This window comes from Colletotrichum fioriniae, assembly GCF_027942845.1.
Source record: "Colletotrichum fioriniae strain IMI 355084 chromosome Unknown scaffold_3, whole genome shotgun sequence".
Taxonomy (NCBI): domain Eukaryota; kingdom Fungi; phylum Ascomycota; class Sordariomycetes; order Glomerellales; family Glomerellaceae; genus Colletotrichum; species Colletotrichum fioriniae.
In genome coordinates, this window is record NW_027076839.1 from 2,391,943 (window position 1) to 2,416,279 (window position 24,337).

At 53.9% G+C, this 24,337-nt stretch overlaps 8 protein-coding genes across 8 annotated transcripts; 5 read left to right on the plus strand and 3 right to left on the minus strand.

Annotated features, from left to right (window-relative positions):
* Positions 1-518: 518 nt before the first annotated feature.
* VPS1 (vacuolar protein sorting-associated protein 1) lies at positions 519-2,783 on the minus strand (the record flags this gene model as incomplete). The annotated part of the gene is made up of 5 exons (XM_053196078.2): positions 519-603; positions 660-744; positions 798-2,440; positions 2,522-2,656; positions 2,728-2,783. The coding sequence occupies 5 exons, from the start codon at positions 2,781-2,783 to the stop codon at positions 519-521; spliced, it is 2,004 nt and encodes a 667-aa protein (XP_053046502.2).
* Positions 2,784-5,673: 2,890 nt separating this feature from the next.
* N0V96_003546 (uncharacterized protein) lies at positions 5,674-7,536 on the plus strand (the record flags this gene model as incomplete). The annotated part of the gene is made up of 4 exons (XM_065756870.1): positions 5,674-6,340; positions 6,393-6,796; positions 6,853-7,333; positions 7,388-7,536. The coding sequence occupies 4 exons, from the start codon at positions 5,674-5,676 to the stop codon at positions 7,534-7,536; spliced, it is 1,701 nt and encodes a 566-aa protein (XP_065614637.1).
* A 1,339-nt stretch (positions 7,537-8,875) lies between these two features.
* N0V96_003547 (uncharacterized protein) lies at positions 8,876-9,831 on the plus strand (the record flags this gene model as incomplete). The annotated part of the gene is made up of 2 exons (XM_065756871.1): positions 8,876-8,880; positions 8,910-9,831. The coding sequence occupies 2 exons, from the start codon at positions 8,876-8,878 to the stop codon at positions 9,829-9,831; spliced, it is 927 nt and encodes a 308-aa protein (XP_065614638.1).
* A 391-nt stretch (positions 9,832-10,222) lies between these two features.
* On the minus strand, positions 10,223-11,059 carry N0V96_003548 (uncharacterized protein; the record flags this gene model as incomplete). Its single annotated transcript, XM_053196075.2, has 1 exon — positions 10,223-11,059. One exon carries the CDS (start codon positions 11,057-11,059, stop codon positions 10,223-10,225), a length of 837 nt encoding a protein of 278 aa, XP_053046499.2.
* Positions 11,060-12,973: 1,914 nt separating this feature from the next.
* On the plus strand, positions 12,974-13,783 carry N0V96_003549 (uncharacterized protein; the record flags this gene model as incomplete). The annotated part of the gene is made up of 2 exons (XM_053196074.1): positions 12,974-13,312; positions 13,397-13,783. 2 exons carry the CDS (start codon positions 12,974-12,976, stop codon positions 13,781-13,783), a joined length of 726 nt encoding a protein of 241 aa, XP_053046498.1.
* A 1,823-nt stretch (positions 13,784-15,606) lies between these two features.
* N0V96_003550 (uncharacterized protein) lies at positions 15,607-16,037 on the plus strand (the record flags this gene model as incomplete). Its single annotated transcript, XM_053196073.1, has 2 exons — positions 15,607-15,853; positions 15,937-16,037. 2 exons carry the CDS (start codon positions 15,607-15,609, stop codon positions 16,035-16,037), a joined length of 348 nt encoding a protein of 115 aa, XP_053046497.1.
* A 246-nt stretch (positions 16,038-16,283) lies between these two features.
* Positions 16,284-18,266, minus strand: N0V96_003551 (uncharacterized protein; the record flags this gene model as incomplete). The annotated part of the gene is made up of 1 exon (XM_053196072.2): positions 16,284-18,266. The coding sequence occupies one exon, from the start codon at positions 18,264-18,266 to the stop codon at positions 16,284-16,286; it is 1,983 nt and encodes a 660-aa protein (XP_053046496.2).
* A 1,743-nt stretch (positions 18,267-20,009) lies between these two features.
* Positions 20,010-23,849, plus strand: N0V96_003552 (uncharacterized protein; the record flags this gene model as incomplete). The annotated part of the gene is made up of 1 exon (XM_053196071.2): positions 20,010-23,849. The coding sequence occupies one exon, from the start codon at positions 20,010-20,012 to the stop codon at positions 23,847-23,849; it is 3,840 nt and encodes a 1,279-aa protein (XP_053046495.2).
* Between the last annotated feature and the right edge of the window lie 488 nt (positions 23,850-24,337).

Consider the following 24,337-nt stretch of genomic DNA (forward strand, 5'->3'; position numbering starts at 1 on the left):
GATGAATCTGTAGAGCATGATGGATAACGCCCAGTAAAGTGTCGCCGACCAAGCACATGCCAAACTAGAGCAGCTCTCAACTGGAGATGAGGCGCGTCGCACAGGAAAAGAAAAAGCAGATTGGGAACGTGATCTTTCATTGCTGCCGCTCTCTTGCTATATCCTCTTTGGCCATCTTGATTCAGTCTTCATCACAAGAAACAAATATATGCCACTCTCATTAAAGGACTATCACCGCAATCGACGCTGTCCGATTGTCTACCGCCTCCCACGCCTCCAGGGTCTCCGCCGACGATTTTTGGGAAGATTTCACCGCCTGAACGCCGCGCTCTTTCTAGTTTTCGTGCCCCCGGAAGCATGGGGCGGCCAGCATCTTAGCAGGCAAAAATTTGAGTGCTTCTCAGAAGCCACTTTGTATGTCGTCTCACGTCTCTTACTGGACCTGGCTGACAATCTCGCTGGCCTTGCCAAGGGACTCCACCATTTGCTGGCACTCCTTTCTTCTGCGGATGGTGAAGTCACTCTCCTTTGAGCAGGTCGTCCAGAGTGTCGGTGCGGTACATGTTCTCCAAGAGCTCCTTCTGCATCTCGTCCTTGGTGAATCTGCCCTACTGTTAGCTGACCAAATGTCACTGACGAAACTCGGTATGTGTACTCACTGAACAAGGGTAAGCATGATGGCCTTGGGAACCATGTCGATCATGGTCCGCCTCACGATGTTGTAGTAGGAAGAGATGAGCAGCTCTGTGCATCATGGTTAGCGTTTTTTCGTGGAAAATGGAACAATGGAGACATACTGATGACTTCCACCTCAATGTTCTCGCGCTCTGACAGCGTTCCGGAAGCCTTGAGTGTCGGCGGGGGAGCCTCCATGGCTGCCGCCTTCTTCTTGTTCTTCGCGGCGAAGAAGCTGCCAAAAAAGCCTCCGTTGGTGGCATCTTCAGGCACAACTGGGCTGGAGGCTCTGGGAGTGCCTCCCGGCAGAGGCTTGCCGGTCTTGGGATCAACCTGGACGGGCTTGGAAGGGTTGTAGCGCTCATTAACCATAGCCATAGCCCTGTGGCCATTCAAGAAATCAGGGTGACCAGTGTTGATGTAGCATGCCTCCATAGCCACAAGATCCTTCACCAGCTTGTTGGTGGGTTCCATGGCCTTCTTGAAGAAGTTGATAACCACGGTATGAACCTTCTCCTTGAGGGAAGGATATCTGCGGTACAGCGACTTACCCAGGAGCTGGGACAGAATGCGTACTAGCTCATCGTAGACGAGGGACACGCACTTCAGACTCGGGTCTTCCAAGCGCTTGATCTGCTGCTTCACAATCAACTCGAAGGCTGTAGTGCCGACGAAGAGAGCCGGGGAGGAACCGGATGAGTTGTACAGGATGGTACGGATGTCAACATCCTTGACCACGTCGAAGGGGTCCACAGCCTTGACACCGTTGGAGTACAGCTCGTGGAACACGAAGCTGATTCTCGCACCACCCGACAATTCCGTGCTGGAAAGCTCTGTGTTGTTTCCGTCCAAGACCGTCCGCCACTCATTTGTGAACTCGGTGATGATGTTGAGAACAATGTTTGCGCTGTTGCCCAGCATGCTGGGTCCCAAGCTGTCCAGCTCGGCAGAGTACTTTTGCAGTGAGCTCGAGATGCGAGCCTTGATATCGGGCAGGGTCTGCTTGATGTGCATCATCAGAATAAGGTTGAGCTTCCTAGCCAAGTAGGGAGTTCCGCAGTAAGAGCTCTTGTTCCTGTATGCCTTGTGGTTATCGAAGAAGTTCTTCTCGTTCTCGAGGGCTGCCATAATCGGTTTCTTGTTGTCGATATCGCGCTGGCCACGGTTGACCACAGGGACGTATCCCAGCCGCAAAGGGATGATGCGTCCAGCCAAAATATCAACGACATCGGTGCCCTCGTCCATGAGATCCACCTTGGTGAGAACACCAATTGTTCGCTGACCCTCGGGGTCGACCTCGCGGGCGAGCTTGAGACCGTCGGAGTTGGCAAGATCGATATTGGCAGCTGTGACGGCGAGAATGATGGCGTTGGACTTGGAGATGTACTTGAGAATCATATCGCGGATCTGGCGCTCGATATCGCGGGGCTGGTCTCCAACTGGCACTCTGGTCAGACCCGGCAAATCGACCAGGGTCAGAGTAAGAACGTTCGGGGAGTAAACTCTCAAGTTGATGGGAGCGGGTGAAATGCCGGCGTTACGGCCGACCTTGGCCTCCGTTTCTCTGCTAATCTCATCGCGAATCTTGTTGAAGTCGTAGAATTTTTGGCCAGGGATATGAAGGAACTCGCCCCATTCGTCGGCGTTGGCCGCCTTGTCGGTGCTGTTTTCCACCTCCTCGACGCCATTCTGTGAAGTCGCAGGACGGTTGATGAGTTGCAGGACGAGGGGCCGACGGGTGCAAATTCCAGAGCCTCGGGGCAAGCTGCAAGGATCAAAGTTGTTAGACGCCTCGAGGGCTAGAAGACATGTGATGGCGGGGCCGGGTGGTGGGTGTCACACTCACAAGTCTCTTCCTACGATGTTCTCCAAGACGGAACTCTTACCGCTAGACTGACTACCAACGACGACGATTTGAGGGAGATCGATAGGGTTGGTGACGCCAACTGTTGTGAATACATCCTGAAGCTTGTTCACGAGGCTGAGGGGCAGCGCATAGTTAGCTTCCAAAGTGCATCGAGGGGTCGAGAGATGTTGCTGGGTGTCACCTACGTGATCAAGGCGGGATCCGAGATACCACCTTGGCTGGAAGCGGGGGGCGCGCTCATTGTTGCGATGCGGCGTAGGACCCTTGGGAGATGCGATGGTCGTGTGTTGGGCAGAGGGGAGGGTCGAGTCGAGGACAGACTTCTTTGTCGAGAGTAGTGTCGCAGATGGCTCCTGAATCGCAATACGTGGAAGCTCCCGGAAAGGGGGGTTGGGGTTCGAGAAGGAGGCGAGGAAGACGGCGGGAGCGCAGATCAAATTGAGGGTAGTCGTAGTACCCTCTTTGTGTCGGCGTCGACGGGTATGTATATCAGCAAAGATGCGAGGTATCGTGCAAGTTGCAAGTTTGCAGTTGTTTTGGTTGAGGGATGGTGGGAAGCGGACGTCGCAAGCACCGGGCCCAGATCACAGATGTCAAGAGCCTATCCGTACTTGGTACACACGTTGCTGCTGCCCCAAGACTGAGAGTAAGGTAGACTGTAGGTGTGCCTGGGATCCCTGACGCACCAGCCACATGCGTCCGGTCCCCACCAGTGTCGTAGCCCCCTGTCACTCTGCCGACAGCGACAGGCGCAGCGAAACAGCATTTGGCGGGGCGTTGGGCTGGCAGGCGACCTCTCACCTCTCCCACTTGGGCACAGGTGTCACACGTGACGGGTTCCAGGTTGGCCTAAGAGAGGTAAGGTAGTGTGCACTACACCGCACACCGAGGACAGCTCCAGACACACCTTGGGTACACCATACACCGCACTTCTCACACCTTTAGACATTTAAGAACAAAAAGTAGGTGCCTAAGCGTACGTCACTTGTGCCACGCAAGTATCATACGAGTAGCATTTGGCATGATATTGACGCTGACGAGTAGTCTGAATTGTGATACGCAAGTCCAGAGATACTCAGGGTTTAGTCGCCTTCAGCCAGTCGTTGCTCGTCTTGTTGCTCTGGCTATTTTCTCTTACCTACCTATCTAGCTACCTTAGGCCATGTCAAGAAGTTTCTTCAACTCACCAAACAGTATGTGCACCTCGGTTTACCTTGGCTGCGGGCGAAATTCAATATGTACTTCCACTATGCAGTCCAACTAACTAAAGGATGATTGTCTACCGGCTCTTCCATGAGAGCTTTGTTGCATTCCATTGCCTGGCAATTTGGGTAGGCTTGAATCAATCCTCAGTCTTCTGCAGCTGGATGCAAGATACTGCAGCAAGTTGCATACCACCCGGACAAGGGTTCGTTGCTTCAACGCCCGGACCGAAACGACGAGTGGCGATAAGGAACCGGTGAAGAGCTGGGCCAGGGCACTCCCACGAGGCGTTGATACATTGGGGACTTTCTGGCAGCTGAAGCGCGTTGAAGTGGCCGGCAGTGCGACATGCAACCTCGATCAAGACGGCTGACGGCAGACTGCATGTTCGTCCACACTTTCGATATGGACAATACCTTGTGCCGAGACACTTTGAAAGATGAATGTCTCGTCATATTGACGACAGCAACTGGCGGAATTTGGGAACGTCTCGCAAAGTGTATGACTGTCAATGTTCATCAGGTACCACCGCTGAAAGGTAAGGTAACCTAACCTCTGCTCTCTCGGAGATATCCACCGAGCCGACTGATAAGCTTCCCCAGCCATGTGTACTGACGGGAGAGAGCGTTATAGATCATCTCTTGTAAACCGCACTTCAACTTCACTGATTCATGAGAGAGATACTAGCTGAGCATGTGACCCTCTCCCCCCTCTCAGTCTGGTCATTTAAGGTAAGGTAAGGCGGGTTGAGATCCTTCTTGTGTTCTTGGGTGGTCTAGACTGGTGTGTGTTAGTGAGCTTCACTGTCCTAGATTGCGTTTAGTGAGTCGTTCCTCCAACCACCCCAGCAAGCAGGTCATCCGTCTCCACCTTTGTGCGCAGAGACACTGCCGGGTGTCCAATCGAAAAGCATCCCGTCATCTGCTTGCCCGCTTGTCCCAGCGTTTGCCCAGTCAGGGTGGTGCAGCAGTGCGCCGCTGCCGGCCACGGGTCTCTCCCAGCCTACGTAGCGACCTTCCCCGGCAAGTGAAGGCTGCGTCTGCAGAGGTACTGTGCTACCGAACGAACACCTGCGCCTACCGATACCATACAGAGTAAGGTAGGTACGGAGTACAGTGCTACCCTTCACCGGGATTGAGGTAATGGAACCTGGAAGGCAAGGAGACGTCTACCTATGACCTCTGCCATCTAGCAACCCCGACACCTGCACCCAGGGACTCCAAACTTCAAAGCTTCACCTCCCATCTTACACTACCTCACGTCTCACGGCCCACGTTTCTCCCTCACTCTCTCTTCCCTCCCCACGTACCTTCTCTTAGCTCCCAGACCTCGTCCTCCCATCTCACGCACCTCATCTGCTTCGCCCTACTGCACCGTACGCCCACAAGTCCGTCCGTCCGCATCTGCGTCCAGTCCGCACCACGACCCTCTCTCTCTCTCTCGAGCTATTCTCTAATTAAACGCCTAGCGACAAAGCACTCGCCACAACATTCCTACCATAACATAGGCGTCGCCGTCCCTTCCAAGATATCGAACGACCAGAGCAACCGCGGGGCCTTCCCGCGGTAACATAGGCCGACCTGGACCCCAACTACAATCCGAATTCCAATTCCCATCTTATTCCAGCCAACCAACAAGTGCCCACCCCGCCGGACCAGACATCTTCAACCGCAGTTCCAACCCAAGCCCCCGCGGCTTCCCGCCCCTCCTCTTCTGACGATTCCACAACTTCGAGCCCCTTCCAACCAACCGCCGTCCAACTCTCCTCGACTGTCCCCGAAGCGATAGCATCTCCCTCGGCGCCCCGTCAGGTCTTGGGCCGTAGACGAAGAGCTTCCGACGCGGACCGGGGAGATTCTCCTACCACGTCCGCGGCTGCCAGTCGACCCGGCTTACATCGCTCAAAACGCAGAAGAGGAGACTCCACCATGATCTCAGACGGCGATGGAGCAGCCTCAAATGGAACGTCGAGGACGTACTCCAACGGCGCGACGACGGAAGCCCCGCCGACTGCCTCCGCGACAAACGGTGCTCGCAAAGCCGCTGCCCTGAACGGGTCATCCCGTTCTGACAAGGAAGCTCAGACATCCGCTCCCTCAACCTACTATGGACATGATCGCGAGGAGGTCACCCGCATACTCATACAGGCTCTGTCCGACATGGGATACCAAGGTGCTGCCGAGAGCGTGAGCAAAGATAGCGGCTACGAGCTGGAGAGCCCGACGGTCGCCGCCTTCCGGAGTGCAGTCGTTAGCGGCGAGTGGGGTGAGGCCGAAGAGCTGCTTTTCGGAGCAGTCATGTCCGAGGATCGAAGCCAACCCGGGAACGGTCTCGTCTTAGCCCCTGGCTCTGATCGGAATGTCATGCGATTTTGGCTGCGGCAACAAAAGTTTCTCGAGTTGTTGGAGCAGAGGGATACCTCCCGGGCTCTGATGGTGCTGCGAACCGAACTGACGCCACTATACCAAGATACTCAGAAACTCCATTTCCTCTCCAGTCTCCTCATGTGCCAGTCTACAGAAGACTTGAAAGCTAAAGCCGAGTGGGATGGTGCTCACGGCCAGTCGAGAAAAGTTCTGCTGTCTGAACTGTCTAGTGAGTATCACCAATGCCTCTAGTGACATACAGAGTACTTACAAAAGGATAGAATGCATCTCACCCTCGGTCATGCTGCCGGAGAATCGCCTTGCCGTTCTTCTACAGCAGGTGAAGCAGAGCCAAATAGACAGCTGCCTATGGCATACAACCGCATCTTCTCCTTCATTATACTCGGATCACTATTGTGAACGGAGTCACTTCCCTACTGACGTCGCGTTGGAGCTTACAGACTTGACTGGCGAAGTCTGGCAAGTTCTATTTTCTCACGACGGCCAGCGGCTGGCTGCTTGCGGAAGTGGCGAAGCTGTTGTCATCTGGGACTTGCCCTCTTTCTCAGTCTCTCAAATCTTGCGACCGCATGCTCAGGGTGTCGGCGGTTTGTCGTGGAGCCCCGATGACTCCATGATTGTCACATGCTCACAGGACAAGTATGCTAGACTATGGGATACCACGGTGCGTAATCTCCATTCACAGAGTCCTCCTCGACACTAGTGCTAATATCTTCATAGACTGGAGAGCTGGTTCTGAAACTCGAGCGATTTGAGGAGCCTGCGAGTGGCTGTGTGTGGGCAGCAGACAGCAAGACTTTTGTCACCGGATCTCTAGACAAGCAACACGGCTTGCGTACGTGGAGTATCTCTGGCGAGATGATGTGCGAATGGGGCAAGAAGCATAGGGTTCAGGACATCTGTGGTTCTCCGGACGGTCACTGGCTCGTGGCTGTCGACGACGAACAGAAGATTCACGTTTACAACGCCTTCACACGCGAGCTAGAGTACGAAATGGAGGTCAAGTCGCGGCCGACGTGCGTGAGTATCAGCGAAGACTCACGTCATCTGCTACTCAACAAAAAAGATGGCGAGTTGCAACTGATAGATCTGGTAAATCGGACGTCGGTCCAGAAGTTCTTGGGTCACACTGGGGGCGACTTCATAATTCGGAGTGCCTTTGGCGGCGCGAACGAGAGCTTCGTTGTGAGCGGCAGTGAAGGTATGTGAAGAGCGACTGATTGGATGATGGCAAACACTGATAAACTGCATTTAGATGGAAATATCCTCATCTGGCACAAGAATAGCGGCGCTGCAGTGGAGAGGCTTGAAGGGCATCAGCCTCGGACCAACGCTGTCACCTGGAACCCGGCAGACCCTTGTATGCTGGCTTCATGTGGCGACGATGGCAAGGTTAAAATGTGAGTTTGCTTCAAAACCCTCGTTTGCTATCGCTGACACCGTTCAGATGGTCGAATAAGACTCGGAGCACAGCTCTAAGATCATTACATAACGGCGCTTCCCGAAGTTCAAATGGTTGGAGAGACGAAGAGCGTGCCGAGGAATAGCAGACTGCGGTGCGACTCAAGGCCGAGTAGAGCAGGCGTGGAATCGGAATGGAAATAAATCCCCTCCATCAACATATTATGGTGTCATGGCGCATTCTGGGTTGCGGTATATGAGTGAGGTGACAGGCGCCGTTCGTGGATACCACCACGGTTGGGTTGGCTCACTGCAATTAGAACGATCAATGTTTGATTACCGTCCCTGATATCAAGATTGTCATCGTAGCGATGCTGATTACTGGCTTGCACAGTCCCTTGATGCGAGCATTGTTCACTGTCATGGAATGAAGAGGCACGCACTTGAAGCGCGCACAGTCAAGGTGTGCTTGCCTGCAAACTTGCTTCTTTCCGCCGTGAACGAGCGGTAAAAATGACGGAAGGCAAAACCTCGTGCGCATGCTGAGCCTGGCATAGACAGATCTCAGTTCTGGCGTGTTTCTAGCAAGAGACTGCTGCAGCGGCGTCAACCTGGGAAGGGCCAGCCTACAGCATCTTGCAAGTGCTGCCTGCTTGAGACTTTGCTGGAAAAAAGCTGTCCCTCTCCCTCCGGTAACCCCCAGTTACCACAGACTGACATCGTTCATTGACTTCCATCATCCATCTAACCTTCTGGGAACCGTCCATCGTTTGCCGCCTTGGCTACTTAGGTCTGTCGTTTGACATCAGTTACATCATCGACCATCCTCTTCAGATTGCATTATTCGCCTTCACATCAACATGGATCGACCCAAAAACACGCGAGCATCCAGCAGCGCAGGGCAACGGAGGCGAGAGAACAATTCAACGGAGACAGTACAACGGCGAGAGCCAGATAAGCAGCCCATCATGGGACAGGTCCGATCACACAATTGGCTGGCGAAGCAACGGGAGACTACTACAGAAGCAGCGCTATGCCCATGCATGGTGTATGCTCGCACTGCCGAGAGACTCGAGCGAGCTGCCTATGGCGAGGACCCCTTGACTCCACCTTCAGGTGGTTGCAGCAGTCCATGTTGGTCGTGTTTCCTGAGCTCTATGAGTAATACAATTCTTCGAAAACCCTTGTAGGCATTAACTGACTGCTGCAGTGTGCAACTGGAGGAGGCCGCTCAGCAACCAACGTGGCGACATTCGGAACCGGTATGCCATCACGGGTAGCACCGAGGACGACGAACTTCACGCCTGTGCTCACCCATTCTGGACTCTCATGGGGAATCACAATGAAGTCCTGGTGCGAGAGAAAATATGTAAAAGGTTTAACACCTACCCTTTCTCGCCAGGACCTCCACCAGTTGAGATTCGTCGCTTTAAGCCTCAGCCCAACCACCCGTATAAGTCGCCCGCGCAAATGCAGATGAAGGAAAAGAGCCTGCCGAGAATTGTCGAGTTGCCTGAATCCGGCAGTTCAAAGGAGAGAGCAAAGCCACAAAGTCCGCCGGCGAAGGCTACACCAGAGGCCAGCTCCCAGCAATTGCCTCCTCCTACTAGCAACAAACACACTCCTGCGAGAACTCCGGACACCCAGCAAAGTCAAAGTCCGACTCTGAGTTCTCAAGATCCTCGCGTGACGGTGGCCGACTTTGCTGAGCCCCACCGGCTCAGTCAAGACCAAAAGAGGCCAGTTGGAAACAGACAATTCCCGCACACTGTTCACAATGATCCTCTTTTTGGAATTGCCGAAGAGATCCATCCGCATACTGTCCACGAGGATCCAATGGTCCAAGTGGCTCGCCGGCTCTCCCCCCATCAGATCAATATAGATCCGAAGACAGCCACACCGGCTGCCAGCCTCCCTCATAGCGTTCACCAGGATCCCACTGTCAACGTCGCTGAGGAGCCAGTGGAGCACACGGTACACAATGACTTGACGACCAAGACGGCCGCTCCTGTACACGATCATAGGCTTAGCCAGGATATCATGGCGCCAGTCAGTACACAAGCCGTACCCCACAGCGTCCATGACGACCAAACGGTTGGAACGCAGGGCCAGGCAGCTCCGCACGCTCTCAGCGGAGATCCCACGGTCAAGGTTGATGAGGGCGAACCAAAGCAACACGCAATGCAATCAAGCGCAGCGACTCCAGCACCCGAGAACCAGAAGCCGAACCCCCACCAGTTGGGAGACATTGGCCGTGCTTCGACAGCACCGGCCCCACTGCAATCAACGCGCAATTAACGGTTAAGGTTCATCTCTGGCGGCGAAGAGGAGGTGATGGAGAGAAGAGATCAAACCGTTGAATAGCCTTATGATTATAGTCCGTAGCCGCGATCCTCAAAGGCGTTTCCAAACAGTCAATAACTAGTATCCAGTATGCTCATTACCACTTCAAACTCTGCGCATATTGATGAGGAGTGACATGGTCCAAGACTCCATATGATTAGGAATACAGACGCACTTCACGTCACTGCTCTGTATGCTAGCCACTCAAGCTGCTCTCCCAGTTTGGTCAAGCAAGCATGGATCGTTTCTGCCATCGTCCACCAGCGCGGTCAAACGCTGAGGAATCGTCGTTTAGTCAAGTCTGAGTGTCCTTATTGCTTTGCAACATATCAAGCTCAAGACCATCTCACCAACCGCTCTTGAGGCATTCTGCGAAGAATTTCATCAAGGGGAACATCTCGTCCCGATCACGGGGCATGGCCACGTCTTTCCTCTTCCACTTGACGACTCTGACGTCGAGGAACTCTTCCTTTACGGCATCAAAGGCGTCGTCGTCGAGCTGGACAAGACACGCTTTCGTCTTGCACTTGCCCCGCGTGCTGACAGTGGGAACCATAGAGGGTGGCAGAGGGCCTCCAATCGAGAGGACACCTTTGAGCGTGTTTCCGTCAAAGTGACTGTCGTTCCTCTTGGGTGTAGATGCAGAAACAGCGGTGGGGTTGGAGGATTCAGTCACGTCTACGACTTTTGGGCCGAGACGGAGCTGCGATGCAATGCCCAAGGCCAGGGACCCGCCTTGGCCGAAGCCGAAGAGGATGATGTCGCTGAGCTCCCAGCCGCAGCGGGCGACGAGGGTGTCGCGGATGAGGCGGTCGACGACGAGGGTTGAGGATTTGGAGAAGCCCGGGTCCGTGGCTAGGGCGTCTGTGGAGGGGTCGAAGGTGATGTCGTCGCCCCAGTGGAAGTGGCCGGAGTTTGCGGAGGTGGAAGAGGAGGAGGGGTGACCGTCATCGGGCAGCATGGACGGGGGTAGCGGGGAGGGACCGCGAAGGGAGATGGAGAGGACGCCCGGGAGGGACATTGCGCGAGCGAAGGAGGCGAAGGGTGCTTCGGAGTCGCCTAGGCCGTGGAAGAGGAGGAGGATTGAGGTTGTGGATTCCGGGGGGTTTGGGAAGGCTAGGGTTAGGGGGAGGACTTTTTGGACTTGGGTGAAGTCTTCTGGGGTTGGGATCCGGGGAGGCATTTTTTTGGTTGTTAGGTTGTGATATGAGTCTGGATTGTGATCTTGGCGTTTAGGTTGAGTGTGAGTGGGATTTATGCGGTTCCCGGGGAATGGGATATGTTGAGTAATCGAGCGAGAGATAGAGAGTACACCCTGTTCTAGATTTTTCTTTCGGCCGGGATTCGGTAAAGGGCGATGAGAAGGAATAAAGTCCGACAAGCCGTGTATATTAAGTATTTACGGGCTGGGTTGGCCTGGTAAGGTGCTGATCGTGTGAGATGGACAGGAATAGGCGTGTGTGGATGGATTGAGCAGTCAGGTCAGATGAGGTGAAGTTATCTCCAAGTGGGGAGGGACTTTCGGCTCCTCACACTAGGAGTTTGAACCTTGAACTTTGAACTCTCAGTGACACGAGCTTTTTTTTTTCTTTCTTGCTCACACACAGTGACGACTGAGCGTTGTGTGAGTGGAGGAACAAGACGTAAATTAACAGGCAGTAAATAGCCCAGTTGTCTCCACTTTTCCCCGACGAAATTCAAGCTTCAAACGCCATGTGTAATAGATTAACAGTTTTCAGCCTCTCAATGCTTACAATCACCGCAGGGCTGATCTTAATCACTTCCCTCCCGGCTACCCAATCCTTCTAGCCCACCGTATGTTTCCCGTGAGTGTGTAATATGGGGGGCCAATAACCTTACAATCTATCCATGATTACATCCTTCAAGGACACATGCGGGACATTAGATCTGGGGGAGAGGTCTAGACATTTATCTGTCTGATGGATTCGAAGAAACTTGGCGACTTACTCTGACTGTTTCTTCTCCCCACCACATTCCTGATCCTCCAACGCTTCTGCTGTCCATCACACAGACACCAATCTCGTCTCTTCTTCAAGGTTCAGGCTGTCAAAAACATCAGTAAAACTCGTCTCAAGATTGACTTTTCTTCTCGCATGAGCGAGAGCCGCACTTCAGCACCGCCGTCAGCTAGCGACCTCAGTCTCCCTCAGAGCACTCCGTGCTGGCTGTCCTGCAATCTTTCCGCACAGTTCAAGCGGCGGTGGTTGCCTCGTGGCCAAGTGGTTGCGTGTTCGTCGCAGCAAAAGCACGCACAACGCTGCGCTGCGCTGGCTGACTCGAGGCCTTTTCTCGTGTTGTCTTCTCTCCAACTGATGTACCTTACTCGCCGCCATCACATCATGAGACGACATGCAAGACAAGTCGACGTGGAGGGGATGGCATTAAGGCTCAGCCTCCGTGCAGGACTGGGAAGGCCCCGGCACCGGCGTCTTTAGACATCTGGAGGGACGATCCACAAGTGTAGTTACCGCTTGCCGAGTCTCCAGACTGTCTTTCTCCCCCAATCTTCATCTCTTTCGACTAGTGTTCTACGCCGCAAGGCAGCGAAGGGACCCGTTCTATGTTTGTACAAGATGATTGTCCATAGACCCCAGTACGGAATGATCTCACCCTGAAACGTCCTCCGCGCCCGCCGCCAGCCCTGCTTCCTCGCTCTTCTCTTTGCCTCTTTCGAGGAAGAAGAGGAGAAGCGGGTATGGTTACACGCTGAAGAGAGTTGGTCGCTTCCAACGGCGCCGCCGAACGTTCGTCCTGTAGCATCAATGCTCTTCCATGGATGGAGGGACAACATTAAGATGAGCTTGTTAGGTGTAGGTAAGGCAGTGATGGAAGATGGCCTCCACTCGATCTATAAGATCGTCAGGCATCCCGCCGGGCTGTTCGGATACCCAGCTCCCTCATCAACTCAATCTCTGTTACCTCAGCTCCGATACCTTCACTTTTTCTTTTTTCACAGCTGTGCTGTCGTTTCCAACAGGCCCGTCTTTCGCTCAAGAAACATCTATAATCAAATCTTTTCATTATTAACCTTCTTTTCTTATAAAATATTTCACATCCCTTAAAATACCGAGACAAGATGAAGTTCTCCGCCGTGTTCACCACTCTCGTCGCCGTTGCCTCGGCCGCCCCCTCCCGGGATATCTCCTTGTCTGGCAGCAAGCTCCAGAAGCGTGCCGCCGTGTTCGCGACGGCCAAGACCTTTGACGAGCTATCCATCAGCGGCAAGAATGCCGGCACTGCAAAAGAGGATGCCCTCCAGAAGCTGAGCGGTCTGCCGACGGACCTGTCCACCGTCGACAAGGCGGACCTGGCCTTCCTCAACAACGTCAACAAGATTGCCAACCAAGCCGAGCGCGGTGCCTACAATGTTGAAATTGCAAAGACGGCACCCGGCGAGGATGCCCTGGCTCTTCAGGTAAGATATCAGGATTTCCCTTCTGCGCTTCCCGTCACGTTATTCTTGGTGCCACTGAACCAGGCAACTAACACATTACCACAGCGCGCAAAGATTCAGAACAAGATTCTCAAGCTCACAGCCACCGTCATGGGCCTGCAGGCCCAGCAGGCGCAGGGCAAAAACGTGACGGCCAAGCTGGACGAGGAGACCAAGAAGCTCAACAAGAACATTGCCGACGACGTCGCCAACGCCGGCAAGCCCGCGACCGCCCTGAAGTTCAACGCCTCCACCGACAATCCGGCCGCCAGCGAGGTGCCCAAGGACGATGCTCTTGCCACAAAGGCCGGTGACGTCGTTGACCAGTCTATCAAGGCCGCCGGGGGAAATGCTGGCGCTGCCGGAGCCAAGGGCACGGGCAAGAAGGGAACCAAGACGGCGAGCAAGGCTGTTTCCGAGGCTGCTGAGGTTGCTGAGGAGGATGAAGAGTAAAGGAAGTTCAACTGTCTCACAGAGGTGAGGTCGGGGTTAATGTGACCGGCCCGGGGGGTGGTTTGGTGTGAAGACTCGTTCTGAGCTCTGGTGGCTCGCGAGGTTATTCTCAATAAATATTTAAAGCAACTTTCAACCAATTTTCCATGACTCTGAAGATTCTACTGAGACTTTCAGTGTTTGTATGGGGAAATTGAACGCGTTACGACTAGACTGTGGCTGCATGTGGTCATGATCTGCGAAACGTCGATGGCTTGTTAGTTTCATGATTTCCTTGTCGGATCGATCAGCCATTCTTTCTTCTCGTGATTGATTGATTGGAACATCGCGAGGAATATCTCTTCTTGAGACACTCTGCCAGAAGCATCGCTGTGTGTCTAAACTTTGCTCTCGCCGAGGTGAATATAGAACAAGCGTAGATAAATAGGTTTCCTTACGATGGAAATATACCTGCCCAAGTTTCCTGGTGCACAGTAAGCTGTCATCAAAGGACGATCTACATGCCGTCTGATATCGGACGGTAATCACTGGGCATGTGTGCTGCTTGGTGGATCGTTGAACATCGACAGGATAGTCCCCCCCCCCCCCTCGCGATGTGTTGTAGATTCGGCAGATCCTTCCGATCGCCAACGTGTTATGGACCATATTTTTTGGAACTTGCCTCGCCATTCTCAAGTCATCGTTTTTCTGCTATGTCCTCAATGGGAAAGACGCAGCTCAGTTGCTCATCATCATAGTCGCCGCAAGACTCCTGTGCTTTTGAGCGTCGCTCCCAATCCACTTATACGAACCCCGATCTGCCTTCTAAGCCTCTTCCACTCTTCTCCACGCATCACAACAAACTCAACGCCCTAGTGTGGCTAGTCATCGCCTTCACAAATTCGGCTTTCTCTACGGATACCGACGACAGAATGCTGCAAGGCAGGGGGATGCCCACGATGACCCCTGCCTCCTACACGTTTCATCACTCTCCAGACGAAGAAATCCCCACACCGCCGCAGCCTGCGAGTAACCCAGCAAAGCCCCAAACCGTCACATCGTCGCCGCATCTCCCGAACACATCCCTTGAACCAAACCGAATTCAGGACTGTGCATTACTGTCAGAGGCCGCAAAAAATAGAGCCTCCCTCATCCATGTTCGTCTCATCCGTACTTGAGCTTCTTTTGGCTTCGATCCCTTTTGGGACGTTGCATGAGACGACTGATCCCCCTCTTCTTCCTCCCGTCACCATTCTCTCTCTCCTTGAGGCTCAAGAACCTCTGCTTTGGGATACGAACCAGAACGCAAGCGAGGGTGAGATGTACTCCGATTTGCTTCCGGCTGGCTCAGCCGAGAAGAGGGGAGAGAGTTACCAGGCCCTCCCCATTCTCTGCCAGGGTTCTGCATTAGATCTCTCATCATCCCGTCGGTAAGATCCTGGGAACCAAAATCCGAATAGTTCGGTCTCCTCGCGTCGAGTTGCTCGCTTGTTTGAGAGTAGCCGGCTGAAGTCAGGAGGCGATCGTTTTGACACATCGTGAGCCACCTTTACGGGATTATAGACTTGACAGTTAAGAGAGGGGAAGCTTAATCGGGCCTCATGCCCCAACCCCCGAGCAGACGTATATAATGGTCATTTCTCGCTCATCCCATCTTTCCTTGACTATCTCTAACTCCATCACCACAATTCAGTCTCTTCTGCTTCTCTACCGCCGGCCGGACACTCTTTTTCATCTTTCCCCTGTATTACAACTTTAAACCACAAACAGCCTCTCATTTCCATCGGCTTTTTTTCTTCTTTTTCTCAGATACCCCAAATCCAAGATCGTAACATTCAAACACCATGAAGTTCACGCTCCAAACCGCCCTCTTCGCCCTCACCATGGCCATCGGCGCCAGCGCCGCTGCCGTAGAAGACCCAACCTCGGCCGCCGCGCGCCGCGACGTCCTCCTGATGGAGCGCCAGGGCGCGAACGCCAACCGGCCCGTCCCCAACGGCGCCTGCTGCGTCGCCAACACGAGCTTAAAGCAGGACGTCTGCAACGTTAACGGTCAGACTGGTCGCTGTGTTCCTGACAGCATCAACAATTGTAAGGCTCATCCCCACCCCCTATCCTCAAGTGTGTAATTTTTTTATCGATCACTGTTTACTAACAACTGGCTCCGTAAATAGGCGGCTCAAGCTTGACTTGCATCGAGGACAGCAGGTTGGATTGCGACCCGAACACGCTCGAGCGTGGTCGTCCCCTTTGCCGCCGCAGACAGGGAGCGTAAAGGAGGTGGATCTTGACGCAGACGAGAAGGAGTAATCTGAGCGAACTTTGATGTTTTTCTTTTGGGTAGCATGTTATTATTCACATCAAGATACCACTACAATCAAAAGAATCCAAGTTTTGCTCAAACCCGTGGGTTGATCAAAATAGAGCGGAAAGTTGCGATAGTGAACAAACTCTGGTCTTTTGAAATTCGTACGCTATTCTAGATATCTAAAGCAAAAGCAGGATCATCACGCATCAAAATTCACCGTGGCACGCTCTCGTCATCATCAACCAGTGACCGACCCCTGATCATCGAAGGGCCCGGCTGCATGTCTATCCATTTACCTTCCGCATTCCAAATGCCAGCTTTAGTAAAGTCATAGCTCTCGCTGCCTTCCATGAATCCAAAACGGAAGTATTCATTCATGCCGAGATCGCTCTGGCGACTCCAGAGGAAACTCGTTGGAGGTACGGGTCCGTCGTCAAAGTAGGTACGGAAACGCTCCACATCGTTGACCAGAACGCTGATGCCGTCGTAGCGCGCTCCATCGGGGGGAGTAGCCCAAGTGAAATTGATGCTCCACATAGCTTGACCGAGGTCGATGACGGGGGGGAGGATGCTGGGCAAGACCGACCCGTGCTGGGCGTCGCCTTGGAGGGCCGCAGGTGTCTGGAGAACAGCGTCGAAACCCCAGCGGGCGATGCCGTTGATGAAGAGACCGACCAAGATGCCCTGATAGAGCAGTGAAGGTCTGGTCTGCATACTCGTTCCCGGGAGCAAAAGTAAGGCCAGGATGTAGTGGTGGATGCGTAGACTCAGGTCTGGGAGAACAAGGCATACGACGATACCCGCCACGAAGAGGAGGTACAGCTTGAGGTATTTTAGAAGACGGCCCTCCTGTCTGAAATACCAGATTTGCTTGGCCGTGATCACCACCAAGACGATGATGATGATGGCCAACGCTGCTTTTGCTCCCGGTTGTTGGTTCAGATCATGCGCATTCAGACGCTGAATCGGAATGAAGCTAAAGGTATAGTTGGTAAGCGCACCAACCCAGCAACCACCGAGCCATAAGATCGTCTTCTCCACCTGAGCAGTGAGCCCGTTGAGCGTTCGTCGGATTCCCATCTTGTCAAACATGACCCAGGCGCAGAACATCGCCGGGAGGTATTTGCCAACGATATTCGATACTAGGTCCGCGACCGAGTAGTGATTCGGGGGATCGGAGGCGAGCCCGACATGCCAGAATATGCCAGTAAAGACCGAGAAGAAGAAGAGGGTAGGTGACGACGTAAACAGAGAGAGGACCGTTGTGAAAACGACCGAGACTGCCAACAAATTCCATCTCAGGTCTTTGGCGCGGCATTGAATGCCGGGCTCGAACGTGAACGAAAGTGGGAAGTAGGAGTCAAAGCTGATGCTGTCGATCCCATTCTTCTCCGAGCTCAAGTAGCCCTCGTTTCGACCGACGAGGCGGACGACACCACAACCTCCATTATCGTTGGATATCACACCGGCATGGATCGCAGCGGCGCAGATGAACGAGTCACCTCGGTAAATCGGCGAGCTCGAGTTGTCGGTTTGTCCGCCGATGACAAGCGGCTGGTAGACAATCTCCTGGTCTCCAACCGCTCTTGGATTCAGGACCATGTAGCCGGCGCAGTTGGCCGAGCACCTGAAAGCAAAGCCGCTGCCATTGAACGGGCGGCAGTCCGCGCCATTGAGACCGCAATTATTTCCCCTCGTCCAGTATGCTGCACCACACCCAATCTGCGAGGGGGCTCCCCATCCTTCAACCTCTGTAGCGAATGTCTCGCTCCTCTTGACCAAAGCAAATGTGATGATCCAAATGGCGAAGTAGAGAAAAACGATGCCGACCCGGTGCTTGAATTTTCGGAGGTATCGATCAACCAACACAAGAGGGAACTCTTGAACCTGAGGAAAGATGGGCTTGATCTTGTAATCGTTTGGGTTTGGCGGACCTTTGGACCATTTCGCGGTAGCCTTCACGATGCGGCGCACCGGGAATGGCACCCATCTCCAGCGCTTCCAATGTCCTTCGTCCTGCATGAACCGGGGTGTCGATGGGCCGGAGTCGTCATCGACTTCAAGCTCGCGGCGAGGGCTGTCCTCAAGCGGCGCATCGGGATGTTCAGTGGCATTTGCCCGGTTCGTAGGCTCGTCGGCCTGCTGTCGCTCCATGATGCTCAGGAGCGGTTCCTGCTCATGTCTTCGGTCATCCATAGTGGAGGAATGTACGTGGGGGCTAGGCAAGATATGTAAGGTGAGTCGTCGACGATTCGGCGGATCGGACAAGGGGCGAGACCTAAGGACCTAAGTGGTTAGGAAACCGAGGGCGGCTACGCCATGACGATCAGTCAGCAAGAGGAAGGCTCGGCATTGGGGTCGGGCGAGAGGTCATACCAGAAGAGCAGTGAACAGTGGTATCAATGCGATGCTATCAAGTGACGAGGTTCTCTCGGTCGTGAAACGAATGTTTCGCTGGCCTCCCATCGAGTTGCTCACGGAGGCGACGCATTGGCTTCGAAAACTTCAGACGAAAGGACGGCAGCCTATGGGTGACAGCGCTGTGGCTGAGGGACAGCTCAGGAACCGCATTAGCCAGGTGATCCTGAAGCAGACGATCCCGCGGCACCGAAGCACCTCTGTTCCCTGTCTGACTTGGCCCTGGCAGGTGGAGCATCGGGTGGTCCTTGCGCTTGGCCGGCGTTCCGCGTGGCGACGAAGTGCAACGTCAAAAAGGCAGTACGTACCGTGGGTGCCGCTTTAGTGGACCAAAATCGGACAGAATCGCATCCTGCTTCGGAGCTGCGGCGAGCGGGTGTCGGAGGGGCAAGCGACCCGCTTTCTCTAGCCACCGATACCCCACGCCGAGTCTCAGCCACATGACGGACCGACTTCCATACCGATCTGGTGGCGCAGTCTAGACGCCCGTCCTCAACTGTTTGTCGGGGAAAACGGCGAGTCATTTGACAGAAGCGCGATTGATCTCGCGCGTTCATCTGGCTTTAAATGACAAACTGCAACTCTCTCACTTGTTCATGCTTAAAATGACACTCTGGCCCCCACGTGTTTAGACTTTTTCCGTCACCGACATCGCCCTTGCAACTTTGACATGTGCTTAGAACCTCAAGGTTGACCTTTTTCCAGGCTCACGATATAATTACCGCACTATCGAGAGTGAGCCTCTCAACTGAGGCATCCTATGCCGCATATATGCTTAGGGTCACTATTGGATCAATCCCAGCCTCCAGCAACACGGCTGATGGCGCTAGGGCTTTGTCTGTTACTGATAGCTACATAGACAAACGACCCAGCTGAACCTTGCCTTCCACACTCTTTCATCTTAGACTGAGTTGGATGCAGCAACTTTCCTGGCTTCTATCGCCTTCTTTTGACCCATTTAAACCGCCGGTCAACTTGGCAACCATGCACCTCATTGGCCATGGAATTCCGATAGTGGGTGCTATGGACTGGACTGGGCTATCCCGTACCGACATTTCATCGCTTCGCGACGGCTGTCGGTGTGCATGTGCTACCGCCTCATCCCTACACGTGTACGCTTCGTCGGCGGGGGACTCGTTCTTGTTGAGGAACCTCTAGCCGGTAAGAGACTTGTAGCCAAGCAAGGTACACACATTTGCCTTCGCTTCTGTTGGTGTTGCTTTTTCCGCGTCACTCCTTCGCCTCAACTAAGTACTTGAGTGGTTGCAAGAGCTTCTCGTAACCAACTTGTCTCGTGACCTCCTTCCTTCCCAGACTCAACACTACAGTTGCTCTGCCACATTTATTAAGGTTCCAGAGCTTAATCTGTTCCTTTACAACAGTCAACCTCTTATCTAGACTTCACTGTCTGTGGCTTTTCTTCCCAGCTATTCTCTCATCGGCTTGTCCAGAGGTGATTCCTTTTTGTTTCAACCAGTCAACCTGCCTTCCATATACCCCTTATCAAAAAAACTGATAAACATGCCTATTCTCGACATCACCAAGGATATCGCTGCGCTCTTTGAGCAACAGGCCAAGGCTACCCCAGACGCTGTGGCCCTTGAAGATGAATCACGAATCTTTACCTATGCGGAACTGGACCAAGAGACGCAGACTCTCGCCGATCAATTGCGTCGGGATTATGGAGTTGGCAGAGATAGCCTCGTTGGTGTGCTCATGAGCCGAAGCGCCGACTACGTGATCGCTTCACTGGCAGCTCTTCGCGCGGGTGGTGCTTTCCTGGTACTTGAGCTCGCATACCCCTCCGGGCTCCTACGCGATGTCATCCAGGATGCAAAGCCCTCGGTGGTTATCACTCAAAGCGCACACGTCAACCACATCAAGGCGGAAGTGCCTATCATTGTCATTGATGAACCCAGTAAAACGACAGTCAATGGACACGCAAATGGCGAGCTTTCCCCATTGCCTGCCAGCGATGATCTCGAACGCCTCATGTTCGTCTCATACTCCTCTGGCACCACTGGCCAACCGAAGGGCATCTGCAATCCCCACAGAGCTGCAGTGCTCTCGTATGACCTCAGATTTGGTCTCAGCGATTTGCAACCGGGAGACCGTGTAGCTTGCAATGTGTTCTTCGTGTGGGAGATGCTTCGCCCCTTGTTGCGGGGAGCGACTGTCTTTGCTGTTCCGGACAGTGCAAGTTACGACCCATCAGCTCTTGTCAACTTGCTCGAGTCTCGGCAAATCACAGACACGCTCATGACACCTACCTTGCTGGCAACTGTCTTGTCTCGTCACCCTGACTTGAGCAAGCGCCTGCCCAAGCTGCGGTCTCTCTGGTTGAACGGCGAGGTGGTCACGACTGACCTCTGCCGCAGGGGCATGAAGGCCCTGCCCGAAACCAGGTTTCTCAATGTCTACAGCGCCTGCGAGACCCACGAGGTCGCAGCCGGTGATATCAGCACATTCATTGACTTTGAAGCCCGTGTCTGCCCGGTTGGCCCGCCGATGAACCCAGAAAACATCTACATTATGGACGAAGACGGTAACAGGGTTGGCAACAACATCAGCGGAGAGCTCTATGTGGGCGGCGACCTCCTGGCGCGGGGTTACCTCAACCTGCCAGAGACAACAGCCAAGGCATTCCACCCGGACCCCTTTATCAACAAGGAGGGTGCACGCATGTACCGCACTGGAGATCTTGCTAGAGTCCTTCCTTCCGGTCTTCTAGAGATCACTGGTCGAGCAGGCGGTATGATCAAGACTCGTGGCTACACCGTCCAGCCAGGTGCTGTCGAAAACGCCATTGTGAAGCACTTGGCCGTGAGTGACTGCGCCGTCTCCTCTCACGGAGAAGGCCTTGAAAGACAACTTGTTGCCTATATTGTTCGCGATAACGATGACAAGCGGGGCCGAGGAGATGTGGTCATTGACGAGTCTGGATACAGCCCTGCAGCCAGACGCGTCCTTGGAGAGCATCTTGCCCTGTACATGCTTCCAACCTACTGGGTCGAGCTTGAGCAACTCCCTACTCACGGCGTCTCCGGCAAGACTGATCTGAAGGCCCTGCCGCCACCACCAAGCCCCAAGCTTGCAGTCAATGGCGAAAAGGAGCAAAACACCAAGGTCAAGCTCGAGACCGTCAAGAAGCTGTGGGCCGCTGCCCTCAATATGCCTGATAGCGCTATCACCGAGGAGCACGATTTTTTCGACATTGGTGGTCACTCCCTCATTCTCGCAGACCTTGCAAACAGATTCGCCAAGGAGTTTGGATTCCCAGTTCCGCTGGCACCTCTTGCGGGCACGCCAACACTGCAAGGACACCTGCAAGCGATATGTGATGCTCGTGATGGTCACACAGCGGCTGTGCAAGCGGACCTCCCAGCTGTCCTACGTGCTGATTCTATTCTGCCCGACGACATTCAGTCCAATGGCACTCTTATGCGGCGTCTGAACGATGCTAATACCGTGCTCTTGACTGGTGCAACTGGATACCTCGGTGCCTTCCTTCTCAAGTATCTTGTGGAGACCACCTCGGCACACATCATCTGCCTCGTCCGCTTCACGGATCCCACCGACGAGATGCGGGCTGCTGGAATGGCTAGAATTCGGAAGAACCTGATCGATCTTGGCATCTGGGAAGACTCCCTACTCGACAGAATGGAGGTTCTGCCCGGAAATTTGTCACGAGAGCACCTTGGTCTCGCCTCAGAGGTTTATGATGACATCGTTTCCCGTGTTGAGGTCATCATTCATGCCGCTGCGACTGTCAACCTGGTTTATCCCTATGCCGCACTGAGAAGCCCCAATGTCGGAGGCACCAGAGAAATCTTACGCCTGGTATCGAAGAGCGGTGCCACCCTTCACCACGTTTCTACAAACGGTGTTTTGACACCATCTGTTGCAGGCCACTCTGAAGACGCCATGGTTGATATTGATGATGTTCCCGATAAGCTTATCGACGGATACGGACAGACCAAGTGGGTGGCTGAGAAGCTGGTCTACGAGGCCGCTCGTCGAGGTATGCCGTGTAAGGTCTACCGCCCTGGTACAATCAGTGGTCACAGTAAAACAGGCTCATGTAACGCATGGGACCTTCTGAACGCCCTGATTGTCGAGTCGTTACACCTCAAGACGGCTCCGTATGTCGACCAATGGTTCGCCGAAATGACGCCAGTCGATTTCGTCAGCGCAGCTATCACAACTCTCGCCAACCACACCGATTCCGAGCAGTTGGTTTACCACCTTGGTGACCCCAACCCAGTCTCTGCAAACTATATCTTTGACAGCCTGAATGAGCTTGGATTCCCGACCAAGCGCGTGCCCTGGGACGATTGGGTGGAGTTGTGGACCAAGAAGAGAGGTTTCGGCACCGCGGGCGACGTCCCTTTCACCGTCGACATCCTTCGCGGTGGTATGCCTACCGCAGAGACTCTCAAGGCTGTGACCGTCCTCAAGGACGAGGCTACGGCTCCCGCTTTGCTAAAGTACAACCTGCCTCGCCCTAAGATCGATACTGATCTACTCGAGACCTATACTCGACACTTCTGCGCGAGAGGCTGGCTTTCTCGACCTCCGCGCCGAGCAAACGCCAATGGAGCTACATCTCGCGTCAACAAGGGTCGTCTGGCTGGCAAGGTCGCCGTCATCACCGGTGCCTCTTCCGGCATCGGCGCAGCTGTTGCCGCTGGGCTTGCTAAGGAGGGCGCTCATGTCGCTCTCGCGGCAAGACGCACTGAAGCCCTGGAAGGTGTCAAGGCCATGCTTGCCGGCACTGGCGGCAAGGTCCTCATTCACAAGACGGATGTGACGAAGAAGGAAGACGTTGAGTCACTCATGCAGGCGGCAGCCGACAAGCTTGGACCGGTCGACATCCTCGTCAGTTGCGCTGGTGTCATGTACTTCACCATGATGGCGAACAATCAGACTGACGAGTGGGAGCGCACTGTCGATGTCAATTGCAAGGGTCTTTTGCACTGCTTGTCTTCCACGGTCCCTGGCATGCTGGGCCGAGGAAAGGGCCACATTGTAGCCATCTCATCCGACGCTGGCCGCAAGGTCTTCCCCGGCCTAGGCGTTTACTCTGCCAGCAAGTTCTTTGTGGAAGCAACTCTGCAGAGCTTGCGTCTCGAGACGGCCGGTACGGGTCTCCGCGTCACATCTATTCAACCTGGCAACACGGCTACAGAGCTGCTGGGTATCTCTACAGACGCCGAGGCTATCAAGAAATATGGCGAGCCTACTGGTGCTAAGGTCTTGGACGCCGAGGACGTGGCTTCTTCGATTGTGTACGCTTTATGTCAGCCAGAACATGTTGCAGTCAACGAGGTGCTCATTGAGCCTAGAGATGAGCCTATTTAATCACCTCGGATCATCATTTGGCAGATAGATGGGAGGATAGAGTGGATAGGCTTGCTATTGTATGGGATATGATTGTGTTTGCCCGATCTTAATAATACATGAATCGAAGTTCAAACACCTTCCAATGCGCACCTCGTGAATTCATTACTCTTGTTGGCCACACATGGAATTGAAATTGCCCTGTAATAGCTGTCGAGGCACAATTTCCCGAGCTAAGGGACGCAAAGTGGCAGGTTCTCCTCAACTGTTCCATCCATCAGCCTGCCGATCATTGACTTGTCACTTCCTTCCAACCTTTCCATCTGGAAATCGTCAATCTTGCATCAGCTACGGTAAATGTACGTCATTTCCCAAGCCTCCGAAGCACCCCGATAGCCGTACCGACCGGTGCGGCGGTACCGAATGGGAGTGAAATGTTGAAGGCAGTGTGCAAAAGCAGCAACAACGCTATTCCCCGTTAGATCCCCATACATTCATACGGGTACACT